The following is an 18,453-nucleotide window of genomic DNA, read 5'->3' as shown; positions in this document are numbered from 1 at the left end:
TAAAAGGAAGTAGCTCAGTGGTAAAGCCCCAGGTTCAATTTCTGGTACTAAAACATAAAAATAAACAAAATTAAAAAAAAATAAAAAAGAAACCTATGTGGCAATGAGATTGTTATTTCTGTAAATACTATCATATAATGTTTTAGAGAAAAAAGGATACTTTTCTGGTTTGAAAACTGTTTAAAATGCTTGCTTTTTCATGTGTTGTTATTTCTGGAAATTACTGTAATTCTCTTTTCTGACATCTGTGTTTTTATTTTAGGATTAGTTTATTGATGCATGTCAGATTTGCATCCAGGACTCTATCCAACTCAGTTCCTGAATATATTATACTTTGCTTCTCACATCTTTTTGTCTTTCTTGCTCTCTTTTCCTCCTTCCAGATAATCTTATTTCTTTTCTTGGAAAAAAGGCAGTTCCCAGAACTTCCCCCATCTATTGGTCAATTCATATGTGTTTTGAAATATATATTAGTTCTTTTTCATTTAAAAATAATTTTCATTGATATTTTTTATTTATTTATAAAAGCCATACATACATGCTATAGAAAGTTTGGAGACTACAGAAAACAAGAAAGGAAGCAAATACTTCTAATCCTGCAGCCCACTTACAGCCTTGTTAATGTTTTGGTGTTTTTTCCTACAGTTCTTTCTTTTTTCTTTCTGTCCCATCTGTCCCATTCTGTATATACTAATGGTCAAGAGCAGGCTGTGGAAACAGATTGGAGGTTCAAGATCTAACTTGGTCTCTTATTAGTTTGTGGTTCTTGGAAAAGCTATTTGAATCTTTTTTGTGCCTTAGTTTCCCTGTCTGTAAAATGGAGATATATATCCATTTCGTTGGTTGTTGTGAAGATAAAGTAAATTCACATATGTAGGAGTGCCTGATTTATAAGTGCTATGTACAATAGTACTTCTTAATTTTAATTTATTATTTTAAGAACTTTTCTAGTAACATTCTAAGCAATATCTAAATATCATTAGAATTCTCTGAAACCATAATTTAGTAGATCTAAATTATTCCATTGTATAATTTTATCAATTCATTTAACCCTTACTGAAAATTTATATTATTTTTATTTTTAATCACGTTATGCATAGTCTTTTACATATTTAATTAAAATACTTAGGTTTTTAAGTAGAGTCATGTGCTGCTTAATGGAGTTACATTCTCAGAAATGCATCCTTAGGTGATCTCATCATTTTCAAATGGGTGTACTTAACAAAAGCTAAGGGCTGTCTGTAATGTCACAAGGTGATATAATCCTGTTGCATAAGTTGTTGATTAAACATTATTTTTGGCACATGATTGTATTTATTTCTGATTATTTTTCTCAGGATAGAAATTAAATACTTTATTTACTGAGATAAAGAATACTAATGTTTTTAAGACTCTTGTCACATTTTAAATTTAAATTTTTCAAAAAAATAATGTCACTTTCCATTCCCATCAGCATTAAATGTACATCCTTCCAGGAAGGAACAGGCTTTTCATTAATCTGTGCTTGCTGGAAGGATAAAATGATAACTTGTTTTATATATATTTCTCTGCTTACCTATCAAATGAGAAATTTTTTTCTTATTTTATGTTTTTTAATTCATTAATGTGACCCATTTTTTTCTCATGGAGGTATTTATGTGTGTTAATTTTTTTGTCTTTTATATATACATAATGAGCATTAACTTTTTATCATTTTGAAGACATACTTTTCTCAGTTTTCTCAGTTTAACTTATTTGTTTTTATGTATTTTCTTAAAACAATTTTTATATAATCAATATTTGGTCTTTTGTGATTTTTTTTTTTTTTTTAACTTTTGTGCTTTTATCCCGTTCCAGAATTAATCTGTTGTGTGCTTTTCTTCTTTTTTTAATACTTTATTTTGGAAATTTGCTGGTTTAATTGCTTCCCCTCCCCCCCCCCCCCCCGTGGTGCAAGGCACAATCTAAATTTTATTTTCTTATAAGCGAAGCCAGTTTCCCCAATGGTATTTATCAAACATTTTGTTTTGGTTTGTGATTTTCTTTATCATCTGTTTTGTTCCTCTGTTATAGTCACTTTTCTGGGGGTATACTCTATTCCATTGATCTATTTTTGTACATATATTATACTCATACCTATTTTATATTTATATTATTACATAATCAACTTTAGTATCTGGTAGGGTAAATTTCCAGATATTTCCTCATTTCCACAATATTTTTAGATGTTTAAAATCATTGTACATTTCAGGTGGTTAAGTTCCTAAATAACCCACTGCTAGAATTTTAGGTAGTATTTTTTCTTTTATTAAAGGAAACAGTTCTGAAATTACTTTCTGTCACAAGAGAAATATACTTTTGTAAGTTATCTAGAGTTTGTTCAAAGTATATAATGTAATATAAGGAAAGCGGTAGTCGTGATTTCCAGAAGCACCACTCAGGCACTACTTGTGTTTTGGGACCAGGGTCTTCAGGTGATTTGTCATCAATATTTCTAAATATTTTCAAATACTATTTTCAGTATTATTAACTTTCAATACTATCTCTTGAATTTTTTTCTATGCCAGATGAAGATTGAACTGACTCATAACCATGCCTTGATTTCTCTTCCCTTGTCAGTTTTTGAATTGTCAGTTGATCATTATTTTCCAGAATGTTTTAGTTTTTAAATTGTTGTTATAAGTAATTCAGATTAGTTCTTATTGTCCTACTTTTGATTTGTACTACAAGAGAATTAATGCCACTTTCTTCCACCTTCTTTCTCTCCTTTTTTTTTTAGTTAGTTAATTTCTCAATTAGCAATTTCATTGTCATAGGTGATAATATTAACCTTGTGTTTTGTAATTATAACAACGTATTTTGTGCTTTGTGTAGATTGATTCTAAAGATTGAAGACAAAATTTACATGCTAATGAATGTGTAAAGTTTTTTGAATGTAGAGCCAAATAGTACATTTGTTTCACCACAGTCCCAGTTCCATGTACCTTCCCTAACTTGAGCATGTGTGTAGCAGTGTCAGTAGATTCTACTTTTTTCCCTCTTTCTTTGATTATATTGCACATTTAGTTTATTTAATGTTTAGTTTCTTTTATTTGTCCAGGGGTTTTACATTCCTTTTTCTTCCTTTTTGAGAGAAAAATAATATACTGTCTTCATATTTGTAATATTTAGCTTCATTCTTACCAGTTTTATTTGTTGCTTGTAATCTATCCCATTTTTCTTTTTCATGGCATTCTTGAAGTTTATTGGCTTTTATTTATAATTTGGGATGACTGATTTCTAGGTTTTTGTTAGCTGTCATCTTTTTTTCTTCCTTGAATTCCTAGCCTATATCTACCATTGATCACATTTTCCATCTTCTTTCTTTCACTGAAATTCATCCTCAAACTTTTTTTTAGGAAGGGTTGCATGGGAAATAAACCTCTACGGTCCTTGCATGTCTTGAAAGGACTTATTTTTGTTTTCTTATTTAATTGACAGTTTGGGTATAGAATTTCTTTCATAACTTTGAAGGTCTTGCTCTATTGTCTTCTAGCCTCCATTGATGCTGAAGATCATCTGATGGCAGTCTGATTCTTCTTCCTTTTTAGGAGACCTATATTTTCCTTTTTGTAAGTTCTTAGGATCTTTGCTTTTCCTTGGTGTCCCAGAATATCTTGATGATTTGCTTTGGTATGGGTCTTGTTCATTTATTATGCTGGGTAGGAAGTGCAGTGTTTTTTCCTGGGTTGTTGATCAATATATTTGACTTTTGATTAATTTTAATGTTTTCTTTAGTGATAATGTATACTTTCAGGTATTGAATAATATGTAATGTTTGTTCTTCATTTTCAGGTGTTGCTGCCTATGTTGGCTGGCAAAGCTCCTCAATTCTCAAGCCCCTACTGCAACAAGGTCTCAGTGATGCTGAGGAATTTGTTATTGTGAAAGCTCTTAATGCCCTTACCTGTATGTGCCAGTTAGGGCTACTACAAAAACCCCATGTCTATGAATTTGCCAGTGATATTGGTGAGTTTCTGTTTTGGAAACTTAGAATGGGAAAATAAGGGCATGGGAATAATTTCATAAAATTTCTAGGTAATATAGAGTAAAAACTGCAACTTCAGCATTCCAAGTATTGATTGTGGGTGTATGTGTACATTTATGCATACATGTATGCGAGAGACAGGTGGACTCACTTGATTATTCAGCTCAGGATGGGAAGTATAACTTGTTTTCATCAGTTGTTAAATCTTTGGGACCATTAGAAAAAACTCAGTTTTTTTTTTGTTGTTGTTGTTGTTGTTGTTTTTTTAACATGATATGGATAAGGTGTTCACTATTCTGTAGATTAAGCATATTTTGGGCCTTGGGTTGTAGCTCAATGGTAGCACACATGCTGAATAGTTGTGAGGTCCTGGGTTCAATCCCCAGAACCAAAACAAAAGAAAGCCCCCCAAAAAACTTAGTTTTGGGGTACTTGACCATTAGTCAAGTTGACCATTGGATGTGAAGGATTGTTTATGACATCTGTCCTTGCATTGTTAGTAAATAATTCATAGTATCGAAATTACTATGAATTATAAAATTCATAATGATTTTATGAACCAACAGAAGAAATTTATCCTTGAGCTTTGTACATGGATCTCTTTTTCTCAAACTTTTAAAATGCAGAATAATAGCAAACAAATACGACAAATGCTAAAATTAAGAATATCTTGAATTTTTAATGGTATTATTACTTTAAGAAAGAAAGCAGTGTAATATTGCCAGTTGGTTTTGTGTATTGAGAGGACATACAGTCTTAGAAAATTACCTTTTTACTTAAGATACTTAATTTCTGCAGAATGATTTGGCAGGGAAAATTGATGGAAAGTCAGACTTGGCAAAAGACAAACTTTTCTTTTTAAGGACTGAGTAGTATTTCCTTATCTGTGTACACCACATTTTCTTTATCCACTAAGCCTTTAATGGATACAGGCTATTTCCCTCTCTTTGCTATCGTAAGAAGGCTGCAGTGAATATTGGAGGGCAAATATATCTACAAAGGTGCTGAGCTCATTTCCTTTGGGACTATACCCAAAAGTAGTTCTGATAGGTCATTGGTAGTTTGTTTTTTGAGGACCCCTTGTACTATTTTCCATAGTGGCTATACTCATTTACATTCTCAGCAACAGTGTACAAGTGATCCTTTTTCTCCACATCTTGACCAGCACTTGTCTTTTGTGTTTTTGCTAGTAACCATCCTGACATGTGAGGTGATACCTCATTGTGGGTTTGGTTTGCATTTCCCTAATTAGAGACATTGAACATATTTTTCATATCTCTGTTGACCATTTGTGTGTATTTTTTGAGAAATGTCTTCTTTGGTCCTTTGCCTCTGAGTTATGTCTAGGTCCTGGGTTGTTGGATTTGGGCCTGGCTCTGGGCTATGCCTGAACCTGTGTGTCTAGTTTTGTAGTGGGTAGCCTAATGCCTTTTGGGTTTTTTGGGGTGGATATGGAGTCTGAATCCTTGGAAATGGACTGGGTCTATAAGGACTGACTTGGAGGCTGAGACTGCGGGGGTATGCTTGGAACCTGGGTTTCAATCCATTTTCCTTTCTTTTTCTTTCCCTTCTATCCCATCTTCTCTCCCTACTCCCTTTCTCTCTCCCTCTCTTGTGTTGCCAAGGACCAAACCCTTGGCCTTGTGTGTGTTAGGCAAGAGCCGTGTCACTGAGATTACCCTCCTAGCCTGTCTTAGTCTGTTTTCTGTTGCTGTCATTGAATACCACAGGCACAGTAATTTATTTATTTATTTTTTTAAAAAGAGGCTTATTTAGTTTGTGGTTCTGGAAATCTAAGAGCATGGTGCCAGTATCTGCTTGGCATCTGGTGGGGAGGGTCTTTCTGCTAGGTCATGACATGGTAGAAGGCATCACATGATGAGACAGAGCAGCCTCACTCAGGCCTTCCCTCTTTATAAATCCACAGCCTCATTGGATTAGGGTCACACCCTTATGACCTCATTGAACCTTTGTTATCTCCCAGAGGCCCCACCTCCAAATACCACAGTTGGATTGTTTCTACCCCATTAATATTTGACAGTGATTATTAAAGTTTAATATGAGTTTTGGTGGAGGCATTTGAACCATAGCACTGCCTCTCACTGGGGTAAGCCTGGTGCTGTGGTCCCTAGCAAAGTTGGATGCTCACTTAACTCTCCTCCCACTTAGAAGGTGTCACTCTAGGCTGTGCTTCCCAGGCTTGGAATAGGGTAATGTGATAAAGTCCTTCCTACCCTCTTCAAGTACATCTTTTTTTATTTTTGTGCTATACTCAAGTGCTGTAATCTCTCACCTAGATTCCTTAGATCTTGTGAAGGTATTTCCTACGCGGATAGTTGTGAAAATAGATTTTTCTGCAAGAGGGTGAAAGCTGAATTGTCATATTCTACCATTTTGCTGACATCACTGTTGTAGTGATTTTTAAAGGGAAAGGTAATGATGTTTTTGATAGAGATTATCATGATTCCTTTGTTTAAAAAGCTATATTATTCTCACTTAGATATAAATACTCTCCTCTCATACTTGTCTTCAGCAAATTAGAATGTGTTGGATAGAGAAAAAATTGGGTATTTTGGTTTGTAAGAAATTCTTTTGATTGAGTCTTTTTGTTTTTTGAGTGTTTGACATGATTTATGAGTAAGCTAATTACTGATGTAATAATGTTGTATATGGGTCAACCACAAAAATCTCAGTAAATACTTCAATAAATGTATCATGTATCTGTGGGTTGTATGGGTGGTTCTGCTTCAGGCTATGCATCTCTAGATTGTCTTAGGTGAGTGTGATCTCTCTGTCTCATTATGGGGCCCTGGTTACAGTGACTGTGGCTACCCAGGTTATGTTCTCATTATTTTCAGATGCAAGAGAAGGGATCCTAGGTAAGCAGCACATTTTAGGTTTCCCTCTGTGTTCATATTTGGTAGCATGCATTGGCCAAAGCAGGCAAGATGTGAGAGCTGAAAGAGCAAGGGACCAGGAGGTACATTTGCATACCCTGAGTGCATACACATTGCATATGTGTGGTTAAGACTTGAGATCAGTAATTTAGTAACATAGTGCCCCAATTCCTGTCATGCCATTATGGTTTTAGCTATTTTCTGAAGGTTTGTGGTGTTTTTTCAATTTTCATTTTCCCTCTTTGTCAGAGGGAAAATACCAGCCCTCCTTTGGTTCAGTGGATCACAAATTGTAGGTTTATAAAATAATCAAAAACTTTTTGTGAATTTAGAAGAAATGGAAATGTGAGAACTAAGGAGAGAGAGAGAGATTAAATGACTTATCTACTACCTCTTTTTATTTGAAGTATTTGTAGCATATAGTGCTACTTCTTTATTAATGAGAATTTCTTATGGAATAAATAGTCTGTAAATGTTGATATCTTTGCATACTCTGTCAGAGCCAATGAAAAATTTTTGCATTTAGAAATTTGAATTTTATTCTAAATCACGTTAGTCTAATTTTGATTAGTTGAAATTGTCGATTTTATGTTTAATACATAAAAGGGAAATTACATGCTTCTCTGGTCTGCTTTTTTTTTTTATCTCAGTGTGTCTTTCCTTTGGTTTGATACATTAAAGGGATTTTATGTTTAATACATAAAAGGCATGATATTTTGTACCTTTTTAGTTTCTATTCATAATACTTTGTGAATGAAATTATGAATTATGTGTTAGATTTATTCAAACCCCTGCATTTAAAAAGAATTCCAGATAGATCAAGTTGTTCCCTTAATTTTAAGGCTATGGCTTTTAGAAGAAACAGCTTCCCAGTTTCTCTGCTGCTTAAATGATAGATACTGTGTCCTTGATCTTCCATGGCAGTTTAAGTGGGAGAGTTAATGGTTTGCTTTATGTTTTTAAGACTTTTTATGTCTGGGGTCAGTAGTTTTTAATCCAGTGTTATAAGTGAGTAGGTGACCACACATCTTCAGCTCTGGCTAAAAAATGGAAATGTAAAATTCTCAGAAAGTATGTAACTTTTTATTCTTTTATGGTATTGCTGATCTCTGTGTTAAAGGGATGTTATAATAGTAACTGCATTCAGTTGGTTGAGTTTATACCACAGATGAATTGAGTATGTGAAGAAATCTTATTAGTAACATTGTGTTGTATGGGTAGAAATCTCTGTCAAATTTGTTAATAAAGCAAGAATTTGTCCTGATAATTTGAAAATATTCATGAAACTGCTTTGATCCAAAACTTTTTTCCTCCTCTTTAGCCCCTTTCCTGTGTCATCCCAATCTATGGATACGCTATGGTGCCGTGGGATTTATCACAGTGGTAGCCCATCAAATAAGTACAGCTGATGTCTACTGTAAACTGATGCCTTATCTTGATCCATATATTACCCAACCAATAATACAGGTATACATGTTCCAACTTGGAGAGTCAGTCTTTCTTACAAACTGTGTCTCTTAAAAACATTTTACAAAATTAGTCTTTTTTTTTAGTTTTTAAAGATTTAAATTGGAGGACTGGGGTTGTAGCTCAGTGGTAAAGTGCTTGCCTTGTACTTGTGAGGAATTGGGTTTGATCCTCAGCACTACATAAAAATAAAATAAAATAAAGCTATTGTGTTCATCTACAACTAAAAAGATTTAAATTGGAATAAACATCTTCACATTTCCTTCAAGTTAGTTTATGTTCATGGACCAAGCAACCTTTGTAGTTGAGAAAAGTTGAAAAGAATGTTGTCACATATAATATAGTATGCAGTAGTTCATGCTTTATTTTCTTTACATAATGTTGTAAAATATGTGTTCTTAAAGTGAAAAGTATAATTTCAGTCAAGTTATCATTTATAATAAATTAGTATGTGGGTTGTCTCGCTCTCTCTTTTGTTTTTAAACCAGCTCTAACTAGTTCTGATTTCTTTTTTAAAAAGCCAATGATTCCTTTCCTCCACTTCCAGTCTTATGGCATTTGTTGATAAACTTTGGATCTGTGGTTTGTGCAAAGCAAATTTATTTGCTTATCAGTGTATCTGATGTCTTTCATCTTGTTGGATAGCCAACAATAAAAATAGATATTTAACTTGAATAGAATACTGAAGAATGAGTCTGGCTGTTAAAGCATATTGCAGCATCCTATTTTTACTAAAACTCCATCTTCCATTTGGAAGTTTACATGCTTCTCTGGTCTGCTGCTTTTCTCTCAGTGTGTCTTTCCTTTTGTTGAAGAAAGCGACATTGGATATACTCTGTCAAATAGGAATCTTTGGCTGTGCTGTGTCTTCAGTGTTTTCTTTCGTCAGATTCATCCATTTCTGGGGCTCATCATTATTTCATAGAGCTTATTGAAGTTTTTTACAATTTGTATATGCAAGAGCAATTTGTATATATTTGGAAGGTGGTTAACACTACCAGAAAATTTATGCTCTTTTGGAGATCAGAGATAGAGGTGCCTTTTCACTAGTTATTCTATTTATTTTATTATTATTTTATATTTTGAAGGCAGGGATCAGGAATTGAGAGAAAGATTATCCATTTGCTATATAAATCTTTCTATAGTTTGGATTAGACAAAAGATACTCTCTTATGCCACTTTCCACTGGCCAACTTACCAGATAGTTGAATAAATCTAAAAAAGATCCTTTTTGTTTAATGTTAGTAGTGCTTATCCTTTTTATTATTATATGCATTGACAAGGAAAGTATTCTTAGTGATAATAAAAGTAAGAATTTTATGACATCTCTGGATAATAATGCTTTTTTAAAAAATATTTTTTTAGTTGTTGATGGACCTTTATTTTTATTTATTTATACACTGTGCTGAGGATCGAACCTAGTGCCTCACACCCACTTGGCAACTGCTCTACCACTGAGCCACAACCCCAGCCCAAGATAGTAATGTTTTAAGTGGTTGAATCTATTGAGAAAATATGGAAACTGAAGGGAAAACCTGTGGTTACAGATCGTCTTCTCTGGTTTAGCATCTATTGTGTTAGACCTGTGACCCGCAGGTGTTTTTTAGATGTAGGAAGTATTCTGTCATATTCGGATCTAGAAAAGGTTCTTTTTGACTTTTTGAAATTTCCAGCATGGCTTTTGTTTTTAGTCTTACACCATGATAGACAGAAGTGTATTCCAGTGGTAATAAGGAAAAGTAAGAAGCATCTTTTCCTTTAAAGCTCACTGTTATTTTTTTCTTCTGAAAATATTGCACATGTTGATATCTTTAATTTCTTAGAAATTAAATACTTGCATTAGCTTACATGGTTGTATTTACTGAATTTGAAAATAAGTATGCTAAATGTTATATTTTTTTACTGATTATTTCTATTTTTCTAATACAGATTGAAAGAAAACTTGTCTTGCTCAGTGTTTTAAAAGAGCCAGTAAGTCGTTCTATATTTGATTATGCTTTGAGATCTAAAGATATTAGTAGCTTGTTCAGACATCTTCACATGCGTCAGAAGAAACGAAATGGGTCTTTGCCTGACTGCCCTCCACCTGAAGATCCTGCCATAGCACAGCTTCTGAAGAAATTGCTCTCACAGGTTGTATCACCTTTCTGAAATCTTTTTTTATTAAATGCAAATTTAATAAAAATCTTGAAGCATTCACTTAAATATTGAAAATGTTTTTGATTAGGTTACATCATAACAAATGAAAACAAATGTACCTAAGCAGGTGGTGATAAGGCATTGCGTTGAGCTAAATAAGGAGTCATGGGAGACCTATTATGTTTCTTTTGTGATTTTTGGCTAAGTAAATGGGAGAGTAGTTTTAAATAATGTTATTGGTTCAGTTCTGTATTTCACCAAAATATAGGGAAATCCAACTAGAAGAAACATTTAAAAACATACATACAATATAGAAAAATTCTGTTTCATTTCGGTTCAAATTTTTGTGAAGTTCTTACTGTATAAAGCAAGCTGAAATAACTTGAATTCATAGTGCATCTATTAATAAATTGCTATATCCAAGCCTGTGAATTTGGATCAATTAACAAATCTTTCTTAGACCTAGGAAGTAATCTTCTTACTTTACTTGGCTTTGGTAACAAATCTTTAGAAATTAAGTCTATATTTAGCCTCCTGTTTTATGAGCGATATGCGGGACCCAGAGAGTCAAGACAAGAATAAAAATGGTTAGGAATAAGGCAAATACTGAGGAACTATGTTAGTGATTGTCTTTAATTCTGCAGAAAGTTTTTAGAATGAATACTTGTCAGTCATCTCAGTTTCAGAGAGAATTATATTTGTTTTGCAATACAAATCCTTTCACGTATTATACTTATTGCTGAATCTCCAGTGCCCTTTTTGGGGGCGGGGGCGGGTAAGTGGGGAGCTAGAGATTGAACCCAAGGCCTTGCACATGCCAGGAAAAGCCCTCTACCATTGAACTACATCGTCAACCCCTCCAAACATTGGTTTGGGTGATTGAACCTTAAAATAGCCTCCCATAGGAGACTGAACAATAACCATTTTGGTTTTTTTAGATATAGATTTTCCTACAGGCTGGGGCTGCCTCTGAATATCTCTTCTTAGACAGTGGTTCTGTTTCCTATATTCTTGAAGAGTTAATTTGATAGGACTTGAAATTCTGAAGAGGTTTTTTTTTTTTTCAGTTTTCTTTTAACCCCTCCTACATTAGATCTATTATGTTTTGCTTTTTTCGTATGCATGCTGGGCAACCATTCTACCACTGAGCTCCACCCCCAGTCTACATTAGATGTATTTTATATCTTAAAAAGCAATTTATGGAAAATTTGATTCTGAATCAAATTTTTCTGTTGTCCTAAATAATTCTTACCAAAAACATTTCAGCAGGAACAAAAACGATCCCTTTTTTAATGTTTCTTCAGACTTGGACATTGTGACTCTTCGTATTTCTTTGTTCCCCTTAAATCCCATATATTAAAATTAAAACCCTATATTCTGAGATGTTCTTTTTATTATAAATCACTAGCTATTTCATGGAGGCACCCTAGGCCCTTGTCCCTACCTCCCTCCTTGCAAATGTGTAGGTTTTGCCATTGCCAACGAGGGAGGGAGGGAGGGAGGGAGGAGGGGGAGTAAGAAAGAAGGAGCAAGTCTCATAGCCTTTCTTCTTTCTGCTTCCTGCTATTCTCCCAGGTATTTCCACTACTGTTGTTCTCTTTGTGCTAGGTCGTATTACTGGGTACCATGACCAAAGCACAGCAATTTACTGACTTACATTCCTCTGAAATGTCAGTGCTTGGCATATTTGTCATTTATCCCCTCATTTGTCAGAGTGGACAGAATAGGAACAAATAAATCTGTTTTATGTTGTTTCTGGTGATAATAACATTAGGAGATTAATAAACATTAGAAGATTATACTCTGTTCAAGGGACAGGCATTGCTAGTAGAAAGGAAAGTAGGCCAGAATCTCTAGGATCCTCAGAAGAAACAATAGTAGCTTCCATTTTTGGGAGGACCTTCTGTAGTTGGTGCTTTTCATATTTTGTGACTGTCCTAAAAACAAGCGTGAGCAACAGATATTATTCCTGTGTTATAGATGAGGAAACTGAAACACAAAGAAAATAGTTGACTTGCCTGTTTGCATGGTACAGTAAGTTTCAAAATTGGCACTGGAACCTAAACTCCAAAGCACATACTCCTACACTATGCCATGTTGTCACTCATAAAATAAACAGAGGACATAAAGCTAAGATTGAGAAGCAAGCTTGGGTTTTGTATAGACTTAGGAAAAAGTTCATGTGTAGAACATGTCCTCTAGCCCCTTGCAGGACTTTTTTTCTGACTTCATCCTTTTTGGCTCCTATATTACCTGAATTTCTTAGGATTACTAGCAGAGGCTTTGAGCCAGGGGAGGCCTTGGAGGTAGGAATTGAGTTCTTGTTCCTCAGGGAAGAGAGAATTTTTTCAGCCTTTACAGTCAGTGTCTCTGAACATTCATAGGGTTTTGTTTTATCTTGGGGTTTAACAATTATTTTGGACAGCTCTGTTCTTTTTTTTTCAGTCTTTTTCTCAATTTTTTAAAAATTGTATTTGTACAGACTGCATTTTGATTCATTGTACACAAATGGGGTACAGCTTTTCACTTCTATGGTTGTAGCTCTGTGGTTCTTCTATGGTTCATCATGGTAAAATAGGCTTTTCTATCCTGGCATTATTCCTATAGGAATATATGTTCAGAGTTCCAGATAATAGACTTAAAATAAACTTCTGGAACATCACCCATATGGAAGTTGGACTGTCTGGACTCCAAATTTTCAGTAAGACTTAGCATCGGGAGATGACACATGGCAGGGCTGATTTAGTTAGAGCTCATCTACAGGAGTTTCTTGTTTTATTTGTATCCATTCAATCAGGTACTAATAAAGAATTCAGAATGATTTCATTCCTTAGGTAAGGAAACTTTTTAATGGATTTTTGTTTGTAGTAATTTTTGAGCAGTATAAATATAGATGTAAATTGAAAAAGTGTAAGAAGATATGTAATAAAATTTAAGTTTTCTTCCATTCCTGACCCTCAGCTATCCAGTTTCTTTCTTTGTTGATGTGAATTTCATATTGTTGGGTGCTGAATACCTTTATATAGTGTTGAATTTGTTCTCTTGTACAGTCACTGGAAATTAGTTTCATCCTTTTAAATCTTACTTTCAAGCTTTGTTAGGCCAGGTTTAGAGCAAGCTTTAGTTGGCCAATTTAGCCCAGCTACTGAGAATCCTATGGGCATGATGCTCTGTGTATATTAAGGGTTCTTTCACCTCTGTTTGGAAGATAGATTATTCTTAGCCCTGGGTTGGTTGTAGAAATCATTTGGCCTACTGCTCTCCTGTTTCTCTTTGCCTGTTTCAGATATTTTCATCATGAATGTGTAGTCTTTGAAGCTCTTGATCTGTGCAGATCCCTCTTCTCCATTTCTCTTCCCACAAATTTTAGCTTTTGTGGCTTTCTTGAAGTCCGACCTGTCTCTTGAGCTCAGCTCTTATGTACTCTTAGTTTCTTCTCCAGGGCCAGGGCCTGAAAATGCTTCAGGCAGTGTTCTGGAACAGTAATAGGACTCATCTTTATCTTGGAGATTGCTACCCTATTTTCCTGAGTGTTTCATATTTTTGTCCAGTTTTAAAGTTGTTTAAAGTGGGAAGGTAAATCTCGTCCCTGTTCCTCCATCATGACAAGAAGCAGAAGTTTGTAGGATGTTTATGGGCTTGAATTCCTATTGCTCTATAACTTAAGGCTTAATCTCAGGTAGAACAAACTCTCCTTACCTTTATTTCTTTTTCAAGATTGTCTCAGCTCTCCTTGGTCCTTTACATTTTCATATACGTCTTCCATATGATATTTCATATCATCTCATCATTTTATAAAAAATCTCTTTTTATATTTATTGATATTTCATAAAATTTATAGGAAAGAATTAAAGTCTTAGTAGTATTGATTTTTCCAGTCCCTAAACCTGGTATATGTTTTTGTACTACTAGGTCTTGTTTAATTGATATCAGTAATGATGTATGTTTTATTTTGTAGAGTTTTATACATCTTTTATTATAAATACTTTGGGTGTTTGCTTTTTAAAATGGCATTATTTTTTGCTTACAGCTGGCATGGAAAATTTTTTATATAGACCTTATGTCGAGCAGATACATAAAACTGATTAGTTCTAATAGTTTGCTTGTGTATTTCTTTTGAGTTTGTACCTTCTTAGTCACATATGTGAGTGTTTATTCGTTTTCTCCAGTCTAAATACTTTTGTTTGTCTTATTTAATAATATTAATAAGGAACTGAGGAACTCTTTAATAATATTAAATGGGATTGATGATAGTAGACATCCATGTTTCTCATTTCAGAGGGAAAGCTCTCAACATCAGATCAGTTGATGTGATGTTTGCTGCTAATTTTTTGAGATAATTTTTCTATCGGATTTAATTTTTAAAATGTTTGTTTATTTGCTTATTTATTTGGTACTGGGGATTGAACCTGGGGTGCTCTTCTACTGAGCTATACCCTCACCCTTCTTTAAAATTTTGAGATAGGGTATTGCTGAGTTGCTGAGGCTGACCTCAAACTTGCCATCCTCCTGCCTCAGCCCACAAGTCGCAAGTTATTAATTTGAGATGGGTTCTTGCTAAGTTGAGAGACTGACCTTAAACTTGAAATTCTCCCTCAGCATCCTGAGTTGCTGTGATTATAGATTTGTGCCATTGCATCTGGCTCTTTCTTGGAATATTCTTGTCTGCTGCTCCCTCCATCCCAATGGTGCATTACTAGCATTTTTTATTAAGTCATAATTCATATACTATGCTTTTGTGGCATATAATTCCTCAATTTTTTAGTATATTCACACAGTTGTGCAACCATCACCACTGTTAAATTCCAGAACATTTTCATTATCCCCAAAAGAAACCCTATACCCATTAGTCCTCATTCCCCATTCTCCCCTCTCTCCCTGCCCCTGACAACCACTAATCTGCTTTCTGTCTCTGTGGATTTAATTATTTTGGACATTTCAAATATGAAATGACATTCAAATATGAAACACGAGTGTATTTTATTTATTTGTATAATAAAGGTATTTTATAGAATTCTGTGAATGGTTGGAAAGAAGAAAATGCACAGTGGCCACATTTACCTGAGTATTTAACTTGCCTATTGAATTGGCTATTTAGATTAATTAATGTTTCCTGCCTTTCCCTGTCTTAGTGTCTTTAGTGGATTAATACATTAAAAGTTCACGATAACCTTACAATATGGTTGTTAGTAATTACCTTCATTTTGTAGATAAGTAGAGGTACAGAGAAATAGGGAAAATTTCCAAAGGTCACACAGTAATGGAACTAGAATTTGAACCTAGGCAATCTGACCATAGCCATTATGTAGGATGCTCCTGTGTGTGATGCTTATGTTTGTAGTTTAGCCAGAATTTCTGTCACTTCCTGATGTAAAATGTTTTAGATATCAGAATGCTTTCATCTACAGTCCCATTTAATATTCTCAGCACAAACAGGAGCAAGGTTGAAGTGGTACACTTTGTTTTGCTTCATGTTATGTTCATAGTTTTTGTTTAGAAACTAAATGTTTATTCAACAGTTATAATTTTAAAGATATACTGAACATCAAACATTGTGTGAATTTCTTTGAAAATATCAAGGATGAATTATTTTTTATTGATTCTTGTTATAAATGACAATAGAATATACTATGACATATTTTTATAAAAGCATGGAATATAGTTTGTTCTAATTCAGTTCAGTATTTCTTCTTCTCCCTTCTTTCTACTTCACTGATCTTTCTGCTATTTACTTATAGTTTTTTTTTTTTTTTTAAATGAGTGTCTTGTGGCTGTACAAGGTGGTAAGATTCATGTATGTACATAGGAAAGTTAGGTCAGATTCATTTCACTGACTTTCCCTATCTCATTCTTCCCACCTTCCTTTCATTCCCCTTTGTCTATTCCTCTGATCTTTCTTTCCTTTTTTTAAATTCTCCTGCCCTTTATTTTGGATTAGCTACACATATCAGAGAAAACATTTGACCTTTGACTTTTGGGGACTGGCTTATTTACTTAACGTAGTTTCCAGTTCCCTGAAGGATGAATTATATTTGCTGCCATTTAGGAAAAAAAAAACCTGAGATATAAATCGTGATACAAATAGAAAATGCCCTGAAAGAATATTCTGGGAGATCCCAGCAGTGACATATTGTTCGATATTAATACTTTTTCCCTTTTGTTTTCTTACATCATTTCATTATTCCCATTCTTTTGATATTAAATTGGGTGGTTGATGTTGCATTTGTTAATTATTCTGAGTCCTGTTACTACTTTAGAAAATAACCTAAAATGTATGGTTTTATTTGGTTTAGGGAATGACAGAGGAAGAGGAAGACAAACTTCTGGCACTGAAAGACTTCATGATGAAATCTAATAGAGCAAAAGCAAATATAGTAGACCAGAGCCATCTTCACGATAGTAGTCAGAAAGGTGTAATTGACTTGGCAGCCTTAGGGATAACTGGGAGACAAGTTGATCTTGTTAAAACCAAACAAGAACCAGATGACAAACGGGGTTAGTACATTGTGTTTATGTTTATCTTGTTATCATGGTTTCTCTTGCTATTATTTATTTTATAAAAGTTGTTTTTAGCCAATTAATAATAGAACAAGAGCCCCATTATCCAGATAGAGAATTTTCAAATGCAGCGACTCCATTACTTAATAGGGAGATGCTGGAGAGGAGACAGAGGCAATGTAAGATTAAGTGACCTGTCCAAAGCACAGTAGGGCGTTCCAAAGTTCTTCAAAAGTTCTACTTTTATAAAGTAATGTCTCTGTGGAATTGTGTGATTGAAGATAAATTCTATTTTTTTAATCCTTTGACCACCAATTTAAGGCCAGTAGTTTATGTAACAAGGTTTTCTAGTTTGTTATAATTTAAAAGGACAGTTTTGTTATTAACAATGAAATACAGAAGAGTAGATATCAGAAAATCCTTAGTCATTTGAAGTTTTGAAATTTGGAACTTTCAGCTCTTGATGACTATGACATTATATGAAGTTAAGATTTTGTGCATATTCTTTCTGCATATATATTCACTGCCAAGTGCATGCCTTTAAAATTCCTTCTGTTCCAGTATCAGATTTTGAGGATAGCAAATGAATTATATTGAAATAAACCTCTAATTGCCAAATTTAGGATGAAGTATTTGTAGCTTAATGATTTACATCCATAATGTATAAATAACTCATAAAAATTAATAAGAAATAAAGCAAGCACCCCAAAACAAAAAGGGTGCAGAATTTAAACAGACAAGTGATAGAATTGAAATGCATACATATGAAATGGTAAATAATAAAGTACATGTGGATTAAAACAGTGAGATGCCCTTTTCTTCCTATGTAATTGGCATAGACCAGTGATACCTGGTGTTAGCAAAGTTATAGAGAAATAGGCATTTTTCATTCACTGTTGTTGAGATTATCAATTGAGCATACTCTTAATAGAAGGCATTTTGATGTTTACTGTAATTTAAAATCTTTCCTATTTGACTCATTGTTTTCAGTTCTGAAAATTTATCCTAAGAAACACTGACAGACGTGAAGAAACATTTAAGTAAGGATGTTCATGGAAAAAGAAAAAAGAAAGTAATATAAATATTAATAGAGGAAATGGTTACGTTAATGTTCAAAGTATTTAGTTAAGAAGGGGAAAAGGCATATTTTCAAACAGTGTGTATTCTGGTTTTACAAAATAATATGGATAGTATATCATTAAACTAAAGTATTGACAGTCCTGTTGGAGCACTACACATCAAGATGTTGGAATAATTTGAACAATTCACATTATATTTTTGTAATGCTAGAACTTTGTGTTACTTAATGTATTTTTTGTAATTGGATAAAGATAAAAATAAAGGGTTTCTCATTTGTTTGTAGACAGGAGAAAGCTACATAGCAATTGATTTTTTAATTTCTTCTATTTTTTTGTTTGTTTTTGTTTCCCAAGTAACTGATATTAG

The 18,453-nt window shown here is 33.7% G+C and overlaps 1 protein-coding gene across 9 annotated transcripts in view; it reads left to right on the top strand.

The window, feature by feature from the left end:
* The window catches only part of PIK3R4 (phosphoinositide-3-kinase regulatory subunit 4), a 68,760-nt gene that overhangs the window by 19,980 nt on the left and 30,327 nt on the right, over window positions 1-18,453 (top strand). For all 9 annotated transcript variants that reach the window (XM_079101543.1, XM_079101549.1, XM_079101547.1 and 6 more), the window contains 4 exons: window positions 3,814-3,987; window positions 8,225-8,370; window positions 10,300-10,503; window positions 16,803-17,004. In XM_079101543.1, the coding sequence (XP_078957669.1) occupies window positions 3,814-3,987; window positions 8,225-8,370; window positions 10,300-10,503; window positions 16,803-17,004 (726 nt within the window). The remainder of the gene's footprint in view (window positions 1-3,813; window positions 3,988-8,224; window positions 8,371-10,299; window positions 10,504-16,802; window positions 17,005-18,453) is intronic.

This window comes from Sciurus vulgaris (genome assembly GCF_902686455.1).
Source record: "Sciurus vulgaris genome assembly, chromosome: 10".
In the NCBI taxonomy this organism is placed as follows: Eukaryota; Metazoa; Chordata; class Mammalia; order Rodentia; family Sciuridae; genus Sciurus; species Sciurus vulgaris.
This window is presented reverse-complemented; position numbering and strand designations above follow the sequence as displayed.